This window comes from Bos mutus, chromosome 13 (assembly GCF_027580195.1).
Source record: "Bos mutus isolate GX-2022 chromosome 13, NWIPB_WYAK_1.1, whole genome shotgun sequence".
NCBI classification, from domain to species: domain Eukaryota; kingdom Metazoa; phylum Chordata; class Mammalia; order Artiodactyla; family Bovidae; genus Bos; species Bos mutus.
Genome location: NC_091629.1, coordinates 23,250,498 through 23,276,361, shown reverse-complemented (window position 1 = coordinate 23,276,361; position 25,864 = coordinate 23,250,498). Strand labels below are relative to the sequence as shown.

The 25,864-nt window shown below is 50.2% G+C and overlaps 1 protein-coding gene across 1 annotated transcript in view; it reads left to right on the top strand.

Moving 5' to 3' along the window:
* The first annotated feature begins 514 nt into the window (after positions 1–514).
* OVOL2 (ovo like zinc finger 2) overlaps positions 515–25,864 on the top strand; it is a 30,396-nt gene continuing 5,046 nt past the window's right edge. Inside the window, exons 1-3 of the mRNA XM_070381121.1 lie at positions 515–2,127; positions 2,791–3,011; positions 16,708–16,897. Of these exons, the coding sequence (XP_070237222.1) occupies positions 2,028–2,127; positions 2,791–3,011; positions 16,708–16,897 (511 nt within the window). The 5' untranslated portion in view covers positions 515–2,027. The remainder of the gene's footprint in view (positions 2,128–2,790; positions 3,012–16,707; positions 16,898–25,864) is intronic.

Sequence of the window (25,864 nt, the reverse complement as noted above, 5' to 3'; positions counted from 1 at the left end):
AGGTTTTTATGAGATGGGGCATACTTCGATGATTTCACAGTTTTACTCTATTTTTACTTTCATTCAACCAAGCGTCTTCTTTCTAATCAGGCTCCAGTTTGTTGGTAGATAAAAATACACTCGCAGAGGCTCCCAGAAGCTGCGCCATCGGCCTCGGACGAGAAAGAAGCCTGGTCTCCTCGTGCCGCTATGGAGATGTCTTCCTCTTCCTCCCCCGGCTTCCCTCCGCTCCAAGTTTTTTTCCTTCTGCGTTGATCGTTTGCAGAGAAAATCTGGGGTTCAGACAGGGATGAGCCCGGAGAGGGGTAGCTCTTGAGGGCAGCCCCAGAGGCGGGGCGCGTCTGTCCCCAGCAGTCAGGGCTGAGCTGAGCCCTTCTCCGAGCATCCTGAGTGTTGCCGCCGAGCCGAGAAATCCGTTACCAGGCTGCCGTGTCCCCAAGGGCCATTCCAGGGCGGAAGAGGACGGGGAAAACCGCTGTGTTGATTCTCCCGCCCTGTGGGCAGGTCGCACTGCGGGTCAGGTTACAGACAGGTGAGTCGGGCGGTTGGGCGAGCGGCTGGCGCCCAGGGCACCCCAGGCCGGCCGCGCCCCCGCATCCCCTGGAGCTGGCACACGTCTGATCCCCAGGAAGTGGGGTGACCCCGCGGCCGTGGAGGCGGTGCCCTGCATCCCTGGGCACATCCGAGCAGGGGCGTGGGACCGGCGGCGGGCCCTCTATCCCCCAAAGCGGGTACAGCTGCTCTTAGAAACTTGGCATCTTTTTCTTACCAACTCCCCTTCCTTCTCCCCACCCCACCCCCATCTCTGGCCCTCCAGGTATAAAGGTAGATTAAAAAAACAAAAACAAAAAACCCATACAAAACAAAACCCAAACCCCAAACCTAAATTAAACCCTAAGCTATCCAGCCAAGCTCCCAGTAGGGGCGGTAAGGGGAGGTAAACCCATCTTGACTGGCTTCCTGGAAAGTATTTCCCAGCCTCAGAATTTGGGGAGCAAATGGTTGGGGGAGGCAATCATCGGAGTGAGCGAGGATAAGAAAATTGTTTTGAAGCTGCGTTTGCAAAACTAGCACTTGGCTTTTTTTCCAGAGTGTTTATTTAGGGGTGAGAGGGTTCGCGGGATGGAAGGGGCTTGGGGTGGAAGCAAACGGACTGGTTTTTCTTAGATTGTATGGCCCAAAATAACGTGTTCTAAAGATGCTGAATTTAAAAAAGATTTTTTTTTTTTTTTTTTTGTGTTTACTGGGGGAAGGGGGAGCTGTTGTAGATGAAGGGGAACGGAAGCCCCCAAGTTCCCTCTTTACCGGATCAGAATCCCGGGCGTCTCCCCGCGGCCTCCACACAACCGAGACTTCAACAAACCCAGGAATGATCCACAAGGTCCAGAGGAGCTGAGCCATTTTCTGGCTTGCTTGTCGGAGACGAATCCACGGGTGGGGGCCGGGGGCGGGCACTAGCGGGAGGCCCCAGCTTTGAGGAGCAATGCCCCGGGAAGCGCGCGCCGGGTTTCGTTCCAGGAGATCTCCCTGAAGTGCCCGTGGTGCGGCATGGGGCAGGGGGTTCAGAGAGAAGCGTCCTTCCTTTTTTACAAAGGGGAGGGGGGAGAATCAGACGTTAAATTCTTTTGCAAACATTCATGCCTAAGGAAGGGCTGGAACAGGCAGCCCCGGCCGCCGGAACCGGTCGGACAGGTAGCGAGCTTGTTGACACCGTTATGTTGCAGGGCGCATGCTCACTCCCAAGTTTCCTGGTGCCTTTTCTATTCCACCTTATGAAACTTTTTTCCTCGGCGTGGTCTCACCCGCGATTTCAGGCAGAGGTGTCGCGGAGCCCGGAGGCTGGGAGTCTCCCGGCGTGCGGGGGAGAGGCCCGGCCGCGCGGCGGCGGTGGGGGGCGGAGGGAGGGGGCAGGCGGGGCGGGAAGGTGGGCTCCGGCCGCGGGGAGCCGGGGACCAAGCCGCCGCCGCCGCCTTTAGTGGGGAGCAACCGGGACTAGGGGCCCGCAGTCCGGGGAGAGGGCCCCCACGATGCCCAAAGTCTTCCTGGTGAAGAGGAGGAGCCTGGGGGTCTCGGTCCGCAGCTGGGATGAGCTCCCGGACGAGGAGAGGGCAGACACCTACATCCCAGGTGAGCGCCGCGCGGGGGCCGGGCCTGGGCGCCGGGTTCCTGGGGTGGGGGCAGGGGTAGCCGGGTCCCCTCTACTCCACGACCCGGGCTGGACTCCCTCCGTCCCCCATGCCCCTCCTTTGGGGGAGGGGGGAGGAAGTTACCTAGGAGGACCAAGAGTGAGAGGCTGGGAACCCGGGACGCCCTGCACCCCCTCCCCCCTAGTGGGCGCCTCTAATTGCCCTGCGGCGGGACCGTTGGCTGCTGCGGGCAGAGGTGGCCCAGGAGTGGGACTGGGGGCCACAAAGGGGCAATCTCAATCCCATGTCCTCGTGAGGTTGCACAGGGATAGGTCAACCTCTCCGGGACTAGGTGGCTCGAGATCGGGTCCCAGGGAGTGGAAATTTGGTGCGCGGTGTCCCCAGCCGCGCTTGGCCCTCGTACCTCGTGGGCACGGGAACTTGGAAAGAGGAGCGGACGCCCCCCACCGCCCCCCAGGACCCCAAGCTTGCTCGGGAGGCCGAGTCAGGGGCTCGATCGCCCACCCCCGCGGCGTTGCCCACTTGGCGAGGTGCCCAGGTCCGGGGAGGGGCGGCGGCGGCACCGCCCGCAGGTCAAACTGCTGCGGGCGCCCGGGCCTGACGCCGCGTGTCTGTGTGTCGGGGCGCGGCCCTCGCTCCGCAGTGGGCCTGGGCCGTCTGCTCCACGATCCCCCCGAGGACTGCCGCAGCGACGGCGGCAGTAGCACCGGCGGCGGCAGCAGCAGCGCGGGGGAGCCCGGAGGCGCAGAGAGCAGCTCGTCCCCGCGCGGCCCGGAGCGCGAAACCCCAGAGCCCGGCGACGGCGAGGGCCCGGATGGACACCTGGCGGCGAAACAGCGCCCGGTCGCCAGGTCGAAAATCAAGGTACGGAGTCGACTCTGCCCCCGCCGCCACCTGCACCACGCCCTGGCGTCGGGCTCCCGGGGCCGGCGCCCCTCCCTGCCGCGCCCGCCCGCGCGCCCGGGCACCGGTGCACCCTGAGCGCCCGCTGCGCCGCTCCTGCACCTGCCCTTGGGCCGCGGCCAGGGCGCCTCCGCGTGTCCTCCTGCCTGCGGGCTAGCCGGTCGCTGCGCCCGGAAGACCCGCTCCCCGCGCGGGCACAGCCCTCCCGCGTGGCCTCTGGAGCTGCCCAAAGCGCTCAGGCACAGCCTCCTTCCCCCATTCTGTGCATAGAGCCTGAAGCACAACCAGGCCGTTGGAGTTCCAGGGGTGGGAAAGGAGGGACCCCAGGCCCTGGGTTCCCCTCCTCTGGGGCGCAGTTCCCAGCGCTGTTTGAACTCGAAGGGAGTTTCGCCCCGTTCCTTGCGTTCCGGAGACAGTCGTGGGAGCTTGGCACACAGTAGGTCTTTCACAGTATCAACTATTCCCAGTGCCAATTATGAAGTGCCCGTTAGACACGAGGTCTGTGCCGGGCACTTTTAAACTGGTGTTTATCAAATCTTCTTGAATCATATTGACGGATAATCGGATTCAACTGCAAATTGCCCCATGGCCCCGCCCGCAGTGGCTTGCAATGTTTGTTTCCCTCTCTTCTCGCGATTTAGTCCCCACCCCCCACCCAGCCTCTTGGAATTGTAGGCCACAGTTTATCACGACGCCCATCTGCGCTTTCCTGGGTGGAACTTCCAAGATTGCCTGCTCAAAGGTATCCGCTACCTCCAAGATTAAGTCTCAATCCACTGACTCACAGCCAGCCGGAGCCAGGGAGTGGTGTTTTTAGGAATCATATGACCCCAGCTCCTAGCCAGGTGGGCCTTAATGAGAACTTTTGCGGGTTCCAGTCCCTCGGTGAAGTGTTAATTCTTGGGCGCTCCTGGGCGGTCCCAAGGCGCCCCCTGCCCAGGCCGGGGGATGGGGAGGAAGCCCTAGAACACTGTGGATTGGGAAAACTTCCGTTACTTTTGGTGGGAGGGGTCTTCCCTCCCCCGTGCATATTCCTGGCTCCTGGGGCTTGGCTCTGGGTAGGGCTGGGGTGATTTGGTTATGAATTGAGGCTAGATGCTGAGCTGGGAATCCTTAGGAAAGACAGCTTTAAAGGATGCTGTCGACTGGGTGTGGGCATCCTGCTTGGAAAGGTTCAAAGTCAGCTGGTGGGAGGCTTTTCTGGGCCTGCTGGGGTTAAGTGGGAGGGACAGTTTGCCTGCGGCTGCTACCTCTGCCCTCCAGGAAATTCTACAAAGGGTCCCACTTGCATATTTATCTCCCGGCTGGAAGGACAATTGAAACGTTGTTTTGGGGATGATTTGTAGCTAGTTTAAACCTCTATCCCCCAACTGCCCACATTGCCCTGGAAAGAAAGTGGCAGGGGAAAATTATCCAGTCCCTTAACCACCATTTTAGGAGATCTCTGATGCCCCGGGCCAACAGCTCCACTGGGGCCCTGGATTAAGGGATGAAGAAACTGATCTTATTCCCAGGATCCTTGTCTTTGTGCTGCCCCCAGGGGTGGGGGTGGAGTGTAGTTTGCTCCTCAACCCTTAACTAAATTTCCAGAGGAGTTTTTGTTTGTTTACTGAGGCCAAAGTTCAGGTTCCTTCTCCTCTCTTCTTCCATCGAAAATTGGAGACATCTTGGCGTCAAGATGCTCCAAGATTATAGAATTATCAGCCATGGTATGGTCCATTTTCAAATAACTGGTCAAACCACCCTTGACTTAGCACGAGGTGTGACTTTAGAGTTCTGTGCAAAGTAGGACGAACGGTCTAAGAGGGGGAAGCCACTGGAGCAAGATGCATTTTTTTCAATGACTAGAAGGCACTCATTAAACAGTTGGTTCTTAGAACCAGAAAAGGGCAGAGAGAAGCTCCATCCACAGCATTTACGCTGTACGTAAATGTACAGCTGTACGCAAGGCAGACAGGGGATAAAGTTGTGCCACCCTTGTGTTTCAGAACCATCTGACAGTAATGGTTAGGGTTCTACGCTCTGGCTTTTGCAAGTTGCTAAACCTTCCAGGCTCGATAAAGGACAGAAATGGTATGGACCTAACAGAAGCAGAAGATATTAAGAAGAGATGTCACAAATACACAGAAAAACTGTACAAAAAAGATCTTCATGACCCAGATAATCACTATGGTGTGATCACTGACCTAGAGCCAGACATCCTGGAATGTGAAGTCAAGTGGGCCTTAGAAAGCATCACTACGAACAAAGCTAGTGGAGGTGATGGAATTCCAGTTGAGCTATTTCAAATCCTGAAAGATGACGCTGTGAAAGTGCTGCACTCAATATGCCAGCAAATTTGGAAAACTCAGCAGGCCACAGGACTGGAAAAAGTCAGTTTTCATTCCAATCCCAAAGAAAGGCAATGCCAGAGAATGCCCAAACTAACGCACAATTGCACTCATATCACACGCTAGTAAAGTGATGCTCAAAATTCTCCAAGCCAGGCTTCAGCAATATGTGAACTGTGAACTTCCAGATGTTCCAGCTGGTTTTAGAAAATGCAGATGAACCAGAGATCAAATTTCCAACATCCACTGGATCATGGAAAAAGCAAGAGAGTTCCAGAAAAACATGTATTTCTGCTTTATTGACTATGCCAAAGCCTTTGACTGTGTGGATCACAATAAACTGTGGAAAATTCTGAAAGAGATGGGAACACCAGGCCACCTGATCTGCCTCTTGAGAAATCTGTATGCAGGTCAGGAAGCAACAGTTACAACTGGGCATGGAACAACAGACTGGTTCCAAATAGGAAAAGGAGTACGTCAAGGCTGTATATTGTCACCCTGCTTATTTAACTTCTATGCAGAGTACATCATGAGAAACGCTGGGCTGGAAGAAGCACAAGCTGGAATCAAGATTGCCAGGAGAAATATCAATAACCTCAGATATGCAGATGACACCACCCTTATGGCAGAAAGTGAAGAGGAACTCAAAAGCCTCTTGATGAAAGTGAAAGTGGAGAGTGAAAAAGCTGGCTTAAAGCTCAACATTCAGAAAATGAAGATCATGGCATCCGGTCCCATCACTTCATGGGAAATAGATGGGGAAACAGTGGAAACAGTGTCAGACTTTATTTTTTTGGACTCCAAAATCACTGCAGATGGTGATTACAGCCATGAAATTAAAAGACGCTTACTCCTTGGAAGGAAAGTTATGATCAACCTAGATAACATATTCAAAAGCAGAGACATTACTCTGCCAACAAAGGTCCATCTAGTCAAGGCTATGGTTTTTCCTGTGGTCATGTATGGATGTGAGAGTTGGACTGTGAAGAAGGCTGAGCACCAAAGGATTGATGCTTTTGAACTGTGGTGTTGGAGAAGACTCTTGAGAGTCCCTTGGACTGCAAGGAGATCCAACCAGTCCATTGTGAAGGAGATCAGCCCTGGGATTTCTTTGGAAGGAATGATGCTAAAGCTGAAACTCCAGTACTTTGGCCACCTCATGTGAAGAGTTGACTCATTGGGAAAGACTCTGATGCTGGGAGGGATTGGGGGCAGGAGGAGAAGGGGACAACAGAAGATGAGATGGCTGGATGGCATCACTGTCTCGATGGACGTGAGTCTGGGTGAACTCCGGGAGTTGGTGATGGACAGGGAGGCCTGGCGTGCTGCAATTCATGGGGTCACAAAGAGTCGGACACGACTAGCGACTAAACTGAACTGAAACCTTCCAGGCTTCAGTTTCCTCATCTGTAACGTGGGAATCTTAATAATAATGACAATTGCCTCATAGAGTCATGAGGATAAATGAGTCAATCAGAAAACATGGTAGGTGCCCAGTAACTCCAGCTAGGATTCTTTGGGTTGGTGGAGAGGCACAAATACTATATTAATTATTAACGCTATTACAGGAAAGTGAACGCTCAACCAGAAGCAAGAGGAAAGATGCAATACATTCTGAGCAGAGGGAGGTTTCTTGGTGTGGATTCTAGGGCAGTGAGAGAGTGCGAAGAGGCAGGCTTTAGGGCGGAGCCTGAAGCTTGAGTAAGAACAGGACTCAGAGCTGAAGGGAGGATGGGAAACGGGCCTGGGGTCAGGGAGAGTCAGGGTGAGGAGCTGGAAATATAGCTGGGATAGGCTGAGATGGTAAAGGGGCCAAGCCAGAAAGTGTGGATGCTCTGTGGGAGAAGGAAAACCTCATTTGGGTCCATCTCGCCAGCTGTGCTTGGGCTGTTCTGAGCCTCAGTTCCCTGATCTGTAAAATGGAGAAATAATAGAATGGGCCTCTCAAGCATTGGGGTAGACAGTGGATACAAAATGCTGAGCGATTTTCTTAGCGTATAAACTGCCCAGTGGGGAGTTAGCCAATAGTGACCTGTGGCAGGTTTTGTTGATGTCCAATATTTTGTTGCCCCCAGCAAGGACAAGGGATTTACCAACTGGATTGGGTGGATTTAAGTATTATTTGGAAAAAACCCACCCATTTGATGTTTGGAAGGCAACGTAAGCCTCATCCCTAGCTCTTTGCCTGTTGACTTCAGTCTCCCAAGACAGAATTGGAAGCTCCAACCTTGTAACTTACCATCTCCTTGGCTGACCAGACTCCTCTTCTTAACTCTAGAGCCACCAAAGGCTGGGAACATTCCTAGTGGGCTCATATTTCCAGCAGCTGGTACAGTAATACCTGACTCATAGGAGGACTTAAGTCAACATGGAAGAGAAATACAGGCAGGGAAGGAGGAGTCAACAGTTCCTAGATACAAGTGACAGTATTTGGGGAAGAACAGGAAGGAAAAAGGGGAAAATGCTTGGAGTGGATACTTGAGAAAGCTTAAATTAGTTTAAAGGGGGAGAAGGGGAAATAGGAGAACAACGTGTGAGCTGCAGATGATGGTTAATTATGGGGCATTAAATGGGGTAAGTCTTTCCTGGTGGCTCAGATGGTAAAGAATTTGCCTGCAATGCAGGAGACCTGGGTTTGATCCCTGGGTCAGGAGAAGGAAATGGCACCCCACTCCAGTATCCTTGCCTGAAGAATTCCATGGACAGAGGAGCCTGGGGGGCTATAGTCCATGGGGTTGCAAAGAGTCAGACACGACTGAGCGACTAACACTTCCTTTCAAATTGGGATAAAGAGAGAGCAGGCTGAGCTCCCAGGAGTGACTCCTGGAGCCACACTGCAGAACTGGGCTGCCTAGGGAGCTGCTGCGGTGGCTGCTGTGGCTGCTGTTTGCCCATCACAATGCTTCTGCTAATGCAAGATGTGAAAAAATTGCTGCATACTTGCCTCAGCTCAGTTAACTCAGGCCCGCCTGAAGTCAAATCTACAGCAGTGCATGTAACTGGTGGAACCCAGGTCACATCTAAAGACGACAGCTGCAAGGGATTCTGGGAAATGTTGTGTCGCGCTTTCTAGCCTCTCCTATGCAGGATGGTCCACCTCAGAGCAGGGACAGAGGCTGAGCCTGTCCACCCACAGGATCTACTCAAGGGCCCAGATGTGGTCCAGTCTCCTCATATTTATGGGGAGAAAGATAACGCTAGAGAGGTTGTTTTGAGCTCCTCACAGGTGCTAGCGGCAAAGCCCAGCCCAAGGCTCCTTTTTCTTTAGGATGTTGTGCTGTCGTTGAAGTGTGTAGTCGTTGTTGTGTAGTTGTGTTGTTGTGCTGCCGCCTTAGCCACTAGTGTGACATGAGGGAACCTGAAGCAGTTTCTACCACATGACAGGAAACAAAGCACAGGGTTACCCCTCCCTCTCCCACACAGCGTGCCCAGACCCATGGGCCTGTCCCTGGGAAGTGTAGGCACACATTTCGCAGACTCCAAGCCCCATCAACATGTCAGTGTGGGCACCTGCAAGTGTTTTAGCCCCTGTTTCTTCTGGATGATAAGGATATGTTCCCTTCAGCATCTCTGCATTTGGGAAGACTGCATTCTGCCATGCAGTGGACTTGTGACACTTAAGGATGCAGGAGGGGTGTTTTTATCCCAAAGAAATTGGGGAATTACACTTAGCACGTTATGAGCACTCAGACATAAGCAGATGTGTCAGTGGTAATCTTGTCCACATGGCCATGGAAGGTAGCCTAGACCCATGGTAGCCTACTGCAGGAAATAGGTTCATTAGTTTAAGGAACTTGTCTGGTGGAAGCATCCACAGAAAATAAAGGATTTTTTTTTTCCCTTTAGAAGTTGACAGGTAAGTGACCTTAGCCAGCTTTGAAGTTGGTCAGAGGGCCAGCCCAAGTCCCCACCTCCCCGGACGCTCCTGAAATCTTCCGTAGCTCCGATACAATGATGGGTTTGTTTCTGCTGCAGAGGACTGTTTTTCAGAAGAACTAGAGGGGAATTTTGTGTGTATTTTAAAACGAAAGCCGAGATCCTGAAGAAAACAGGACAGCATAAGAAAGCGCCAAGCTGCAGGGTGGGGGAATTAACTGTCTCTCTTCATCTTTCTGGCCGTGATTAATCGCCAATTAGTTAATGAATCTCCAGACTGATGTCACCTCCCACCCTCCATGGTAGCTTCCCCACTTGAGTGCTGAGCCTCTTGGAGAGTTAATTTTGGATTAAGGGTGAGACTATTAAACTTTTTCAGAAGATGACTGAAGTATACTTTTTCAGAAGTATCTGGAGCAGTACCCTGTAATTGCACACATTAATAATTTCTATATTGAAGTATGAGTATTAACACCAAACTGTAGCTTCTGGTTTTGTTGCCAATGGAGATAAGAGAGAATGTTGGTTTTCGGAACTTTTTCGATTTCAGAATTGCAGATGAAGGACTAGGGGCTGGTGACCCACACTGACGGTTAGTTCCCTTTTTCTTCCATCAGTGAGAGGAAAACTCAAAAGACAGGTGGAAAAACAAGAGGTTTTGTTACATTTTATTTAGGATCACAGGACGCTGGAACTTGTCAAACTCTTAAGAGTTAGGATTTACCGGGCAACTAGTATTCCTTAACAATCCCAAGAGGCAAGTATCGTTATTGCCCACATTTTATGGGGGGAGGAGTGTGAAATTACTCAACCTTAGAGAGGTTGAGTAACTTGCCTACTTAGAGAGGGCAGCCTTAGAGAGGTTGAGTAACTTGCCTACTTCCCAGACTGTGAGTGGTAGAGCAGGATTTGAATTTAAGAAAAGGGTTCATCTAATCCCATTTGGGGCTTCCCCCGTTGTCTCAGTAGTAAAGAATATGCCTGCAGTGCAGGAGCTCCAGGAGACGGGTTTGATCCCTACTGACCTCCCTGGAAGAGGGCATGGCAACCCACTCCAGTATTCTTGCCTGGAGAATCCCATGGGCAGAGGAGCCAGGCGGGCTACGGTCCATGGGGATGCAAAGAGCTGGACACGACCGAAGCGACTTAGTACTCACAAATATGGTGGTCTTAAGAGAATGTGATACATCTATTACCATTCCAGTGATCTGCTGCTGCTTCACAGATAACCCCAGAGTTAGTAGCTTGGCATAATGTGTTATGATATCTTCTAGTTCTGTGACTTGACTGTGCTCAGCTGGGTGGGTTTTGCCTGGGGTCTCTTGTGGGTGCAGTCGGATGCCAGTGGGACTGGAATCTCCTGGGGGCTTGACTGGGCAGGATATCCAGGAGGGCTTACTCAGGTGGCTGGTAGTCAGTTTTCTGTCTTTTTTTCTAGCTGCTTTCATTATATGATCCTATCATCTTTTTTTAATTTTGTAACAAGTCCCAATTGATGGACATGTAGGTAGTTTTCCAACCTTTTGCTATCCAGACCAAATTTCCAGGCATATGTAAAGTGCACTCTGTGGGATAAATTTCATCTTTAGAAATTTATCCTCCAAATGTTTTTCTGCAGAATTCTTGGGAATTTTTCCTTTTTTAAAAAAAATTGATGTATAATTGATTTACAATATTGTGTTAGTTTCACAGGTACAGCAAAGACATTCTGTTATACATATATATATATATATATATTTTTTTTTTTTTTTCTGATTCTTTTCCTTTATAGGTTACTACAAGATATTGAATATAGTTCACTGGGCTATACTGTAAATCCTTGTTGGTTATCTATTTTATATGTAGTAGTGTGTATTTGTTAATCCCATACTCCTAATTTATCCCTCTTCCCCTCCTTTCCCCTTTGGTAACTATGTTTGTTTTCTATATCTGTGAGTCTATTTCTATTTCATAAATAAGTTCATTTGTATTATTTTTTAGATTCTACATATAAGTGATATCATGTAGTATTTATCTTTCTCTGACTTCACTTGTATGGTCATCTCTAGATTTGTCTATGTAGCTACGAATGGCAATATTTCATTCTTTCTTATGGCTGACTAATAAGACATCTCTCTTTTCTTTCTGATGAAGGAATTTTTCCTTCCCTTTTGCCATTAAAAAATTTTTTTTTGGTCGTTCAGCATGTGGGATCTGAGTTTGGAGTCTTAACCACTGGACCGTCTGGAAAGTCAGTCCACTTAACCACTGGAAAGTCCTAGGCTTTTTATGACAAGTGAACTAGTTTGGCAGAAGCTAGCTTTATCAGCCATGATCTTTTGCCTTTTAATTAAGCCTACATCTTTCAAAGAGAGACTCTCTTCAGAGGCTCTGGATACAATTCATCAGTGTCTGGGGCAGGACTGCTCAGGACACATTTACAGGCAGCAGGTGGTCCTTTCTAGGGATTCTCTGGATAAGCATTTAGCGGTGACTCCGTTTTCCATATTGTGAAATGGGGATGCGCATAAACGTGGAGAAATGGGAACCCTGCCTTGGCTGAGGGTCATGGGAGAACTTTTCCTTTTGCTCTAGGAAGACCAGAGGGAAGCTTCCTGAGAATGGGGTGTCCTCCCTCAGCAGTCCCCTCACTCCTCTTTGCTCCCCAAGGTTAGAAAGCTGTCTATATCTTGCTCAGTCAGATGCCCCGCTGGCTCTGCACCATCTTCAGCGGTTACTGACCCCCTCCCCTCTGCCCTCAGCATTTTCTTCTTTTCAAACCAAAAAGTGCCACTGATATGAGATTTCCACCCTGGACAATCATAGGAGGTATCTATAGCTGTGAAAAGAAGAGAAGCGAAAAGCAAAGGAGAAAAGGAAAGATATAAGCATCTGAATGCAGGGTTCCAAAGAATAGCAAGAAGAGGTAAAAAAGCCTTCCTCAGCGATCAATGCAAAGAAATAGAGGAAAACAACAGAATGGGAAAGACTAGAGATCTCTTCAAGAAAATTAGAGATACCAAGGGAACATTTCATGCAAAGATGGGCTCGATAAAGGACAGAAATGGTATGGACCTAACAGAAGCAGAAGATTAAGAAGAGGTGGCAAGAATACACAGAAGAACTGTACAAAAAAGATCTTCACGACCCAGATAATCACGGTGATGTGATCACTGACCTAGAGCCAGACATCCTGGAATGTGAAGTCAAGTGGGCCTTAGAAAGCATCACTACGAACAAAGCTAGTGGAGGTGATGGAATTCCAGTTGAGCTATTTCAAATCCTGAAAGATGATGCTGTGAAAGTGCTGCACTCTATGCCAGCAAATTTGGAAAACTCAGCAGTGGCCACAGGACTGGAAAAGGTCCGTTTTCATTCCAATCCCAAAGAAAGGCAATGCCAAAGAATGCTCAAACTACTGCACAATTGCACTCATCTCACACGCTAGTAAAGTAATGCTCAAAATTCTCCAAGCCAGGCTTCAGCAATATGTGAACCGTGAACTTCCAGATGTTCAAGCTGGTTTTAGAAAAGGCAGAGGAACCAGAGATCAAATTTCCAACATCTGCTGGATCATGGAAAAAGCAGGAGAGTTCCAGAAAAACATCTATTTCTGCTTTATTGACTATGCCAAAGCCTTTGACTGTGTGGATCACAATAAACTGTGGAAAATTCTGGAAGAGATGGGAATACCAGACCACCTGACCTGCCTCTTGAGAAATCTGTATGCAGGTCAGGAACAGTTAGAACTGGACATGGAACAACAGACTGGTTCCAAATAGGAAAAGGAGTACGTCAAGGCTGTATATTGTCACCCTGCTTATTTAACTTCTATGCAGAGTACATCATGAGAAACGCTGGGCTGGAAGAAGCACAAGCTGGAATCAAGATTTCGGGGAGAAATATCAATAACCTCAGATATGCAGATGACACCACCCTTATGGCAGAAAGTGAAGAGGAACTCAAAAGCCTCTTGATGAAAGTGAAAGAGGAGAGTGAAAAAGCTGGCTTAAAGCTCAACATTCAGAAAATGAAGATCATGGCATCTGGTCCCATCACTTCATGGGAAATAGATGGAGAAACAGTGGAAACAGTGTCAGACTTTATTTTTTTGGGCTCCAAAATCACTGCAGATGGTGATTGCAGCCATGAAATTAAAAGACGCTTACTCTTTGGAAGGAAAGTTTTGACCAACCTAGATAGCGTATTCAAAAGCAGAGACATTACTTTGCCAACAAAGGTTTGTCTAGTCAAGGCTATGGTTTTTCCTGTGGTCATGTATGGATGTGAGAGTTGGACTGTGAAGAAGGCTGAGCGCCGAAGAATTGATGCTTTTGAACTGTGGTGTTGGAGAAGACTCTTGAGAGTCCCTTGGACTGCAAGGAGATCCAACCAGTCCATTGTGAAGGAGATCAGCCCTGGGATTTCTTTGGAAGGAATGATGCTAAAGCTGAAACTCCAGTACTTTGGCCACCTCATGTGAAGAGTTGACTCATTGGAAAAGACTCTGATGCTGGGAGGGATTGGGGGCAGGAGGAGAAGGGGACAACAGAGGATGAGATGGCTGGATGGCATCACTGACTCGATGGACGTGAGTCTGGGTGAACTCCGGGAGTTGGTGATGGACAGGGAGGCCTGGCGTGCTGTGATTCATGGGGTTGCAAAGAGTCGGACACGACTGAGCGACTGAACTGAACTAATGTTGCATGCAGAGCATTTTAAAAATAGGAATTTACTGAGAGGATTAAAGTAAATAAGATCCAGGTTGGAACTGTGGTCGGCACGTTCCCCGGGCACATTGATGCAGGGCTTTCAGAAGACAGATCTCCCTTTCTTCGCGTTTCTAATCAGAATGACCAGGGTCATGTGCCTGTGTTCTATTTTATTAGCTGTGTGACTTCTCAAATGATCTTCCTGTGTAGACTTGGCTTTGAGAAGCTCCAAGTACCCTTTGCCAAGATTTGGGCTATATTTAGTCTTTTTCACATCCCTTCAATGGAGGCAGTGACCAGAATGGGGACTTGGGCACTGTGGACAAGGAGGAGACCACGACCTGTCCTGATGACGGGAGAGCCTTGGGCACAGCAGAGTCGCCCTCAGGCTCTGTCACATCCCACCACTTCAGCGGACACAGGGCAGAGGTGGGGTATGAGGCAGGAAGGTCTTTAGACTCAAGCCCCGTGGTCCTCTTGTAACTTCCAATGCGCCCCACCTCCCACCGCCCTCTGACAGTCCAGTTTATCAGGGACCCGAGGTAGAGCCCTGCCCTTCTCTGCTTATTTGCTTCCTCGGCTCTCTTCATCAGCTGCTCTCCAGGGCTCAGGCTAGCCAGGCTGGACCCCACGCAGCTCCTGTTTCCCAGCCCTCTCCTGAATCTTCTTTGCCCTTCCCCCAACTTCCTCCTCTTTGGCTGTGACACTCACTTCCCTAGAAGCATGTTATCTTGCACCAGGACGCCCCCCCGCCCCAACCCCCATCTGGGGTTAGGTGCCCCTCCGAGCAGCCTCTTGCACCCTGGACTTCCTGGATGGCAGTGGCCTGTGCCTAGACCAGCCGCTTCTTGGGAACAAGCCATCCTGGTGATGGGGCACCCTCCAGCTCAGAGCACAGGCTCTGTCTGTGATTAGGCACACATTAATGTTGGCTGAGACTAAGATGGAGCAGTTGAGAATGAACCACTGGAGGGGACCAATTGAAAAGCCCTGCTCTGGGGTCTTCACATTCTGCCACCTGTGAGTCATTGCCCAGAAACTCTGACCTGCACGGTGCAGGGCTGCCATCTAGGCTTGGGGCATGGGGGCTGGAACCTGCACAAACACTTGCTGACTTCCACCAGGCATTTAGTTGAGGAGAACAGGTGAACCCTGAGGAAATGCTTCTGCGTGATGGAAGCCTCTAGAATGAGTTGGAATAAAGTGCTAAACCATCTGAAAGCCAGTCCTTCATGTCTCAAGTGTGGTCTGTGGACCGCACAGTGGTGTCTCCTGGGAGCTGGCTATAAATTCAGACCCCAGCAGACCTCCTGAATCAGAAGTTGCATTTTAACAAGACCCCCAGAGGATTCATGTGCACACTGGGGTTTGAGAGGCTCTGGTATTAGGGGTACTGGGACCAGTTTGGGCAGGCGCTGCAGAGCCTGGAGAAGCTTATGTGGGAGGGAACAGGTGAGTTGGGGCTTGGTGGAGGTGGTACCTTGGGTGGATGAAAGGAGGATGTTTGAGACATGGAAGGTGTTAAGCCAGGAAAGGACCAACTCTTCTTGCGAATGACACTTGTCTGAAACAAGTTTTTTAGGTTCTTTTATGAATAGAATTTTGGCAGAACAATTGGATCCATCTTCTAAAGGACTTCTCTGGTGGCTCAGATGGTAAAGTGTCTGTCTACAGTGCAGGAGACCCGGGTTCAAGCCCTGGCTTGGGAAGATCCCCTGGAGAAGGAAATGGCAATCCACTCCAGTACTATTGCCTGGAAAATCCCATGGACAGAGGAGCCTGGTAGGCCCCAGTCTATGGGGTCGCAAAGAGTCGGACACGACTGAGCAACTTTCACTTTTACTCTAAAGGATCTAGGAAACCTTTGATGAACATAGCAGATCTGGTGTTTTTCATCACATAGAGATTCTGTTTTCTTCCTTTGAGGCAGCAAATGCAGTTGAGAGAATGGAGCGGACTGTTCAGAACCTGGGATTTGATTATGGTTTTTCTGGTAATGAAGCTGTGGGATTCTGACCAAGTCCCTTCGGAAGCCAACTGTCATTTGTTCATGATTCTGGGGCACGGCTGGGCTAGGCAGTTCTCCTCTGGGCCGGTTTGTTCACTCAGCTGGTGGTAGTCCTGGGTGGGCCGGAAGGTCCAGTGGCCCATTATCCACACCTGGCACCTCACTGCTCCTCTGCCGAGCTGCTTGGGCTTCCTCACGGCATGGTGTGCTCGGGCTTCTTGGTGGCCCCTGGCTTCCGAGAGGGGGGAGGGAGAAAAGCCACTGCTAGGTCTCTTAAGATCTGGAAGTGACAGAGGCTCTGCCAGGTCCAGGGGGCGAGGACACGGTCCCTTTTGATGGATTCAACCTCAGTGCAGGCCCGGAAGGAAGGAATTGACTGTGGCTGTCTCTAGGGGCTCCTCTCTTCTTTCTCCCTTCCATCTTCAGCACAGGCTTCCCCCTTAGGGTCTGAGGTGGCAGCTGGAGCTCTAGCAAGCAGGAAGGACTAAGGCCAGGAAGGGCACCATCCTCCCCCTTCCAGAGAGTGTATCCCACTAGGCTGGTGGTCCCACCCCCACTTGCTGGGGGCAGGGCGCTGCTGGAAATCAAGAGCATGGATATAGGGGGAGCGGCTCTGTTCCACCTCGCTGCCCAAAGCCTACACCTGCTGGGAATTTTTAGTGGGGGGCGGGGCAGCCCGAGCCAGGGCCAACCCCTCCCCTACCCTCGCCCCCACCACTCCCCGCTGGACCTCACGCCCCTCTCTGCCCCAGTTCACTACAGGCACCTGCGGCGATGCGGCCATGCATACCTGCGACCTGTGTGGCAAGGCCTTCCGTCTGCAGCGCATGCTCAACCGGCACCTCAAGTGCCACAGCCAGGTGAAGAGGCACCTGTGCAGCTTCTGTGGAAAGGGCTTCAACGACACCTTCGACCTCAAGCGGCATGTGCGCACGCACACAGGTAAGGGGGCGCAGGCACTCAGGTGAGGGGCATGGCGCGAGCTCCTGCGTCAAGAAGGAGGGAGCCCTGAGCAGAGCTGTTTCTGGAAGGATCGCGGGGCAGGGGTGAGGGGGGCCGAGGGAGGGCCAATTTGAGCCAGGCCACCTGCAGCAGTGCCCCCTGGGGCCCGCGACCACCCACCCCCGCCCCCACCCCCCAGCCTGGTCTCGCCCCCAGTGAGATGCGGTTGGAGGCAGGTCACTGGTTGGAAGTGCCCTGCGATGCCCACTCGGAGCATCTGGGCGTCAGGTGCAGCCATCGGGCCGGGCTGATGCTAGAACACGGTTCCTGTGGTCCCTCTGCAGATATTTTGTGCTTCTCTCTTGGGAAGTGATCCTGTCTCAAAATAGCATCACGTTGGTTCCTCCTGGGAGCTCACAAAGAGAAGAAAACACTCAGCGGACTTAGCGCTCTCCAAGCCTTCTGAGGGGGTGGGGAGGAAGGGTCAGGGTGTGGGAGGTCTGGCAGGCGGGCAAGTGCCTGCCCCTCCAGCCTTCCTCAGCTCCCCCTTCTTGTGCAGCGGGTCTGGGTCCCCACCATCTCCTTCCACAGACAGCCCTGGGAGGTGCCTGCTCATCGGTCTGCCGGCACCTCTGATTGCTGGTAGCCTCCGTAGTTTTGTGTAGGAGGTATCTGGTCTGTAGGCTTCTTCTTGAGGACCACACCTTTGCCAGAGAGATCCCTTGAGAATTCTAAGATGCCATTTCCCAGCTTAAAAAAAAAAATCTCCAACTCTGGGCAGGATGAAATTCAAAGTCTCCATCTTGATGGGTTCCATATAAAGCCCCTCTCCGTCTGGCTCCCATCTTCAAATCTGCCTCCTGTCCCAGCCCCTCCGAACCCTCACGCACCCCACTGGGCTCCACGCTCTCATCCCATCCTGCCCAGTCAGTCTTATGCGGGTCCCTCTCTCTCTCCCTACAGTCCCTAGAATTTGTTATAGTCCTGCTGATCCCTCAGGCCCTTTCAGGGTTCAGGGTTTCCCCCCTCCGGCATTTTGGGGGTGGGAAAATGTCCACTCCTCTCTCTCAGTGGGGCTCGAAGCTCCCCAAGCCCCACACAGGGCCCTTCTCGGACCCTTGCTATTGAGATTTCCTTTATAGACTCCGTCACACATTTTGTTCTTAGGGTGCTTGCCATGAGCCCCTTCCTGGCTCAGAAGGGTGTCCTTCACCCCAAAGAGTGGTCTGGCATGCTAAAAGGTTTTTCTTTTTTCCTTTAAAAAAACTTTGCTAAAGTGAAATTTTCATTTAAAATTTCATTTAAAAGTAACAATGCATCCAGAAAAGCACCCATGTCATAAGAGCACAGTTTGAGAATGTAGGAGTTTCTACAGAGTGAACACACCCATCTAACCAGCTGGAGTATTGACAGACCCTGTAAGTCACTGCCCTGCCCTGCACCCCCTCTGGTCACTGTCACCTTACCTCCGAGAGGCACTGTTAGCCTGACTTTCGGCAGCATCACTGACTGTTGTCTGGCTTTGAATGTGATGAAAGTGGAATCAATAGAGGATGCTCTCTGGGGTTTGGCTTTAATACTTTCATTTCAGTCCTGAACACGAGAGAACCTGTAAAAGTTTGACCTCTGTGTGGCCAGGCTGACACCTTGGGTTGAGGCAGGAAGAATACTTAGGGAGTGGCCGGTGGTAGGGTAATTGTTGCTGCTGCTGCTGCTAAGTCGCTTCAGTCGTGTCCGACTCTGTGCGACGCCACAGACGGCAGCCCACCACGCTCCCCCGTCCCTGGGATTCTCCAGGCAAGAACACTGGAGTGGGTTACCATTTCTTTCTCCAGTGCATAAAAGTGAGAAGTGAAAGTGAAGTCGCTCAGTCGTGTCTGACTCTCAGCCACCCCATGGACTGCGGCCCATCAGGGTCCTCTGCCCATGGGATTTTCCAGGCAAGAGTACTGGAGTAGGGTGCTATTGCCTTCTCCGAGGGTAATTGTGGAGGGTCCTAAATAGGGTGAAGGGTCCTATAGGTGGTGGGAGTCCTGTGTAATTGTGGAGGGTCCTAAATAGGGTGAAGGGTCCTGTAGGTGGTAGATGGTCCTATGAAAGTTGGAGGGATTCTGTGGTTGATGGGGCAGCCCCAGCTATCAGTGGACCCAACAAGTGGCTAAAAAGCTGGTCTAACACGCAACTACCCCAAGAGGTTAAGAAACTGGGGACTGGTTGCCCAATCATTTGTCGTTGGCTGTCCGGGAGAGTTCCTCAGCTTTGCATCTTTTTCTGAGCATGTCGTTGAGGGCATGGCCTATTTCTTCTGCAGCTCCTTGCCTGGTGGGTTCTCTGGCCACTCCCTGATCCTGGATCCTGGCCTTTTAGACAAAGTGAAGGGGGCTCGGGGAGCATTGTGGGCTGCTGGTATGGTCAGTTGGAGTAAACATGGAGCTGCCTCATCTGTGACTGAGTTAATTCTCCGTTAGTGGAAATATGAGGGACTGACCACTCTCAGGGAAGAGTTTGCAAGTTGAATCAGTCACATAGTGGTTAAGAAATCCAGATCTGAGCTAGCTGTTTGTGCAGGCTTGTGCAAATTACTTTTTTTTTTTGCTTTAGTTTGTCCATCTCTAAAGTACGCGTGGGGTTTTAATACATATCACCTAAGTGATGGCTGTGAGATTTCAGGGCAGTAATGGTGTATAAAGTGCTTTGCACTCTGTAAGCATTTAGTAAATATGAGCTATTAGAGGTGGTAAATGTTGAAATAGTTGGCAGAGTTTTCCTGAGGCCTGAAGACTTACCTCTGTGCTTCCAGAGACCTCAGCCCACATAGAGAGAAAGAACCCAAACCCTGGACTCCCCAAGAAAGCCAGCGGGTGTGCCAGACAGAAGAGAAAGTGGCATCAGGGAGGCTTCTCGGAGGAGGTGTCCTCTTGGTTGAGTCCTGAAAGAGGAGCAAGATTTTTATAGACCTCTAGTGACTGCTAAAGGAGAGGCCGAAAATCCCTGGGATCCCGCAAGCTAGGCGGTACAGCCCTCCCACCAAAAAAAATCGTGAACTATAAAACTACAAAGTGACTTGAATTTTTTTTTTTCTGTACCATGCAGCATGTGGGATCTTAGTTCCCTGACCAGGGGTTGAACCCTCACCCCTGCAGTGGAAGAACAGAATCATAACCACAGGACTTCTGGGAAAGTCCAAGTGATTTGCATTTGAGTCTCTATTGGACAGTTCTTAGATCATTGAATCTGTAGATAATGATTTTAATTTTTTTAATCATAATTTTAACTCTTAAAGTGACTCCTCCTTAAGCTTCTTAAGGGGCCCAGAGCCAGTTCTAGACCTCTGGTCTTCTGATGCTCAGCCGTGTCCAACTCTTTTCGACCCCATAGACTGTAGCCCACCAGGCTTCTCTGTCCGTGGGATTTCCCAGGTAAGAATACTGGAGTGGGTTGCTATTTCTGCCTCCAGATCTTCCCGACCCAGGGATCGAACACACATCTCCTGCACTGCAGGTAGATTCTTTATGGTGCTTTAACGTATTCCTTAATACTTTAACAAAGAGTATTAAGGAAATGTCTGGAACCTGTTTTCCCTGCTCTGATTTATTTTCTGATGGAGACTTGCCTCCAGGTAATGATGAACCAGAGAGAGGAGTCAAGGGCTTGTTGACAAATTAGCTGCTGGCAGATCAACAAAAGGTCACCAGCTGCAGTGATGCTGCTGAGCAGGAGCTGGAGGGACAGACCTGGCCTCCTGGCTCGAGAGGCCTGCCCTGTAAACTCTGAGCTCTACGCCAAAGGGATAATCGGTAAAAAGAGCAAAGACTTGGGGGTCCTCTGACCTTGTAGCTCATGCGAACCACCTCACTAGCTCCAAAGAGCTCACCAGAATTCTGTGAACTTGGCTTTGTCTTTGGTTGAGACGCAGATGCTGGATTTTTGCTCTGGACAGTGACAGGTAAATGTTGAATTTGGACCAGAAGCAAAAATGTGGACCCTGTTTTCCCAAGTACAGTAGCTAGTTCAGTGAAGGTTACGGTTGCTCCTAGTCCAGTTGGGCCAGTCCATGATTAATGTAAAAACTTGCCTAAGATCTCTGGACCCTTGTTTTGAGAATTGAAGGGACAGTGTTGAGAGGTGGACAGAGCTGGGTGGGGCCCAAAGAGCAGGATGAATCCCCTCCCCCCTCATCTCCTTCTTCCCTCTGCAGCCCTGGAGAGAACAGGGTGTCTAAGGAAAGACTCAGAACAGGAGGAAACATCTTGGAAAAGACCCAGGGAAACCGGAGCCTGGAAATGTCTGACCTTAATATCCAAGTAGATGAAAGAAAAGATTAGACTTCTCTTTTGGATATGGCTTCACCAAGGAAAGAGTAGATAGGGGGTGTACAAGTGAGGTGGAGGGTTGGCGGCGGGCGGGGAGCGGGTAGCCACGTGACATCTGACTCCAGGTTGAAAGAAACTGGAATAGAAAGAAGAAGCTCTGTTACCATCTTGTGAAAATATATTGGCAAATGAGTGGCTATTTTCAATCCAGATGGTTTTAGGTTGGGTTCCCTACAAGCAGTTTCTGAGATGGTGATTCTTTTTCTTTTTTTTTTTTAAATAATTACTTTTATTTTTAGTTATTTGGCTGTGCCTCGTCTTAGTTGTGGCATGCAGGATCTTTAGTTCTCTGATCAAGTATTGAACCCGGGCCCCCAGCATTGGGAGCACATAGTCTCAGCCACTGGACCACCAGAGAAGTCCCTGAGATGGTGATTCTTATAAACCGATATACTGAAGGGTGGGCTCTTGGGAGAAGCCTGCAAGGCCGTGGGGAGCCGCACAGTGTAGCAGGAATGTGGCCTTAGCCTGATCCCACCGGGGGCTTGGGTGGGACTGGCTCTACAGGCCTATCCTGCCCCAGGCAAGTGGGGGCCCACTCAAGGGGGTCCAGTCAGGGAACCAAGAGCACTCACTGCACACAGAATAGAGGGGTTTGCTCTGTTTGAGAGGAGTTGACAGGGTCACTGAAGCCAGCATCAGGCTAAAATGAGACAGAGGACAGAGGGGGGGAGAGTGGGGGAGAGCTTTCAAGAAAGGAATGTATATTCAGTTCACAGCCCATGAAAAATGTCATGGGTCTGTTTTTAGAGAATATTCTTTTGGCTTTGTTTGAATCTTTTAGGTTGAACCAGCTGGCCATCCATGGAAGGAGATGGTTTGGGTTTTTGGTGGGGGGAGATCTGTCATTTAGAGTAGAATGTAGCAACCAGCATGGGCCGGACTTGGTACTCACCGTCTCTGCCCTCGATGCCTGGGGACCCTGAGCACCGCTGGCACCTGGGGCGAGAGGAAATGCTGAGTCACGTCTGCGGAGGTGTCAGGGGTGTGGTCTGGGTGTTGTTCCTCACTTTGACCAGGTGTGCCGGGCTCATCAGACAAATATGGCTTTAATTGAAAGCATTTTGTTTTCCTCATTTGTAAAAGTGACTACTTACTGTGTGAAAGACTCCAGTCGACATAGAAGCTATAAAGGAGAAAGCATAGCTGCTGTAACCAGCTGAAAAGGGCACACATGTCTGGGGTCACCCGCTCAGTTTGTGGGAGGCTCCAGAATGCGTAACCATGTTGGTTATACCTTTACAACTCTGGCTAGAATAAAAGAGTCAGTTCGAGGTCTTTGTCATTCCTGTGGAAGCTTCTGAGTTCCATGGGGGGAGACTGAGGAATTCAGGTTGGAGGTCACTTAAGGGAATGGGGGGGCTGTTGACCAGAGCAGTTGTGTCTGCCCTGCCCCCACCCCCACCCCAGCCCCCAAGGGGCCCTCTGGCCTTATCTTCCATCTGGGCCACATTAAGAAAGAAAAGCCAGCAAATCCCGTCTTGATTGAAGAGGAGGAAACGATGGTGTTGTTTGGAGGCTAAAGGAAAGGAGTGGAGAGATTGGATTGGGAGAAACACAGGCTGGCAGAGGCTTGAGTGGGGTGTGTGGGGGAAGAATAGAGTTACCTCCACCCCTCCCAGCCCGGGGAGCTGAGGAGAAGAACACAGACTCCTTCACTCAACAAGCTTTCCCTTCTTTGATTTTGACTTACTTTTTAGCTACAAAAAATAATATAAAAAGGAAAGAATGAAAGAAAGAAAAAAAAAAGAAGCTTCTTCTCCATACCAAGCCCTATTTCCACTCTTGAAAGCAAAGAAGTCGCTCAGTCATGTCCAACCCCATGGAGCGTAGTCTGCCGTGCTCCTCTGTCCGTGGGATTCTCCAGGCAAGAATACTGGAGTGGGTTGCCATTTCCTCCTCCAGGGGATCTTCCCAACCCAGGGATCGAACCCAGGTCTCCCACACTGCAGGCAGACTCCTGACCATCTTGAGCCACGAGGGAAGCCCCTCCTGAAAGCAAACTACCATTTAATTTATTTCCCCAGAAATTTTTAGTACACACTGCTTTTTCGTGTACTGTCTATCTGGGAGACTGTTTCCTGCCTGCACAGGTGGAGGTGTCTCACTCTGTTGAATGGGTGTCAGAGCGTTTCTCATTGTGAGATGATGATGTAATTTCAAATATGGAGGCATTGTCTTTCTTTTTCTTGCTCCAAATGTAACACTGTCTTTAATTTTCAGGTTTTTTTTTCCTTTCCTCCCTTCCCTATTTCTTTTGTTTCTCACCTTCTCTTCTAGTTTTAGAGAACACAATCACAAATCTTATATATCCTTTGCCTCCTTGTGTTAGTCTTCCTGTAGATAATGTCCCTGAAGCTGGCTGAAGGGTAGACCACTTCCGATGTTTATGGGCATGGTCACATTGCCTCTCGCGGATGTCGCCCTAAATGCCCATTCCCACGAGGAGGCCTGAAGAGAGCTTTTCAAGGAAGCCCACTTTTGAATACAGTTCAGTAAAGAAGACTCAGATACAGCAAGCAGAACAAAACAGATATTGCCAGTAACAAAGACTTTTCTTTGGGGATATGTGAGATGAAGGTTGATTTGGCAGTAGAAATAGAACATTTGAAAAGAAGGAACCCTTTGTCATAACCCACACACAGTATTTTCTGGACTAGGTGATACAGGCCCACAGCACCGCACTGAAAGTGGCTAGGGAAGGAAGTCTGTTCCTGCCTCTCTCCACCAGCTGCCTAGGGACCACATTTTATTATTATTTTATATATATTGCCGTGCCACGTGGCATACAGGATCTTTGTTCCCCAGCTAGGGATCGAACCCAGGCCCCATGCCGTGGAAACATGGAGTCCTAACCACTGGACTACCAGTGAAGTCTCTAGGGACCACATTTTAAAATGTTATCCTTTTTTAAAATTTTTGATTTTTTATAATTATTTTAATGTTTTTTAAAAAATTTCATCACATGTCTGTTCCATAATGCTTTTTAACAAATGCGTTTTTTTTTTTCCAGTCACTAACATGCTTTTATTTTTGTCATTGACAAATGATACTGTGATTGAATCATTGCTTTGGCTCCTTAAATATTACTTAGGTGTACATTAAAAATATATGTCTACATTTAAGAAATGTAACACATTAAAGAAGTCCTCTTTAAATATTGTTGTTGTTTTATCACTAAGTCGTGTCTGACTCTTTTGTGAGTAGGAAATTGCAACCCACTCCAGTATTCTTGCTTGGAAAATCCCATGGACAGAGGAGCCTGGCAGGCTACAGTCCATGGGGTCCCAAAAAAGACACGACTTAGCAACTAAACAACAAGAAATTCTAAAGAGTGCCTTTGTATTCTTTTGACCTGGATTGTAGGCACTTGAGACTGCATCCCCTTAAGTATTTACTGTGTGCTGGATCCTGGCTCATAAGATCTCAGTTACTCCTCAGAGCAGCCTTACAAGGGGGTATTAATTATTGTCCCCATTTTACAGGTGAGGAAACTGAGGCATGGACTGGGTTGATGAGTGGCTGATGGGTAATTCCAGTGGCCTTGGACTCTGTTACTGTCTAGGTGTCAGGGATGGTGTCTCTCAGTTCTGGAACCCCACTCCCAGCACAGACACGATTAGCCATTGTTCAAGAGCACTCATGTCCAAGACAGGGAGACCTTGGCACTGGTCTCCCTCACCTGGGCTCCTTTCTGGCCATCTTCTTTGCCGATCTCTGAGTCTGTAGGGGAAAGGAAGACTCCAGGAGGCAGGAACTTGTTCCCAAGCCCAGAGTCACCAAGAGGCAGCTGCTGGGTGACAAGGTCTGCTTGCTCCAGGGAGTGAGGGGTGAATGTGGTGATGGGGTGGGGGGAGCAGGTTTGCAGAAGTCAGAATTAACTGCAGTAACAAGGTGTGGGGGCCTTCTGTCTCCCCCTCCCCGCCTCTGTTGTCCGCACGATGCAGGGTTCCAATACCCTCTCGCCCTTGCCATCCAGTCTGTGCTGTGTGCGGTGCCCGTACAATTCAGCTGAGCAGCTGGATGAAGAGAGGAAGGAGATGTGACTGCATGTAGACTTGTCTGAGGGGAAGGGCTCGGGACAAGCAGTGCAGCCCCATCTACCCACCTTCTCAGGCCACCATGGGGTGGGGACCTCCAGGAGTAGGGTGGGAAAAGCACCCACTTCCAGAATCCAGGAGTCATTGCTCCAGGTTAAAGCTGGTGGAAGTGTGCTGGTTTCCCCACCGGCTGACTTTGGATGTTTTAAAATAGTCGCGGGCTGTTTCCGATCCCTCCTGAAAGGAGCAGCTGGTCTCTGGGTGAATTTGTCTTGATGAGCTTCGGGTTTGAAATCAGGGTGATTCTTGATTGGCCAGAGGTGGTAGAAGCCAGCTGCCATGTGGGCCCAGAGGCCTGGGTAACACAAAGCCCCTTGTGGCCCAAACATGCAACCTACGTGGTGTATTCCTTTGGGACAGGTCTCATCATAGCCCTCACGTTTGTAGAAAACTAGCCCCCAAGATGTGACTGACCTCTCTTTTCCTGCGCCAGTAGGGTTCATTCATTCATTCATTGGAAAGTGATTTGACAGGGACAGTGTTGCTCAGTTGTG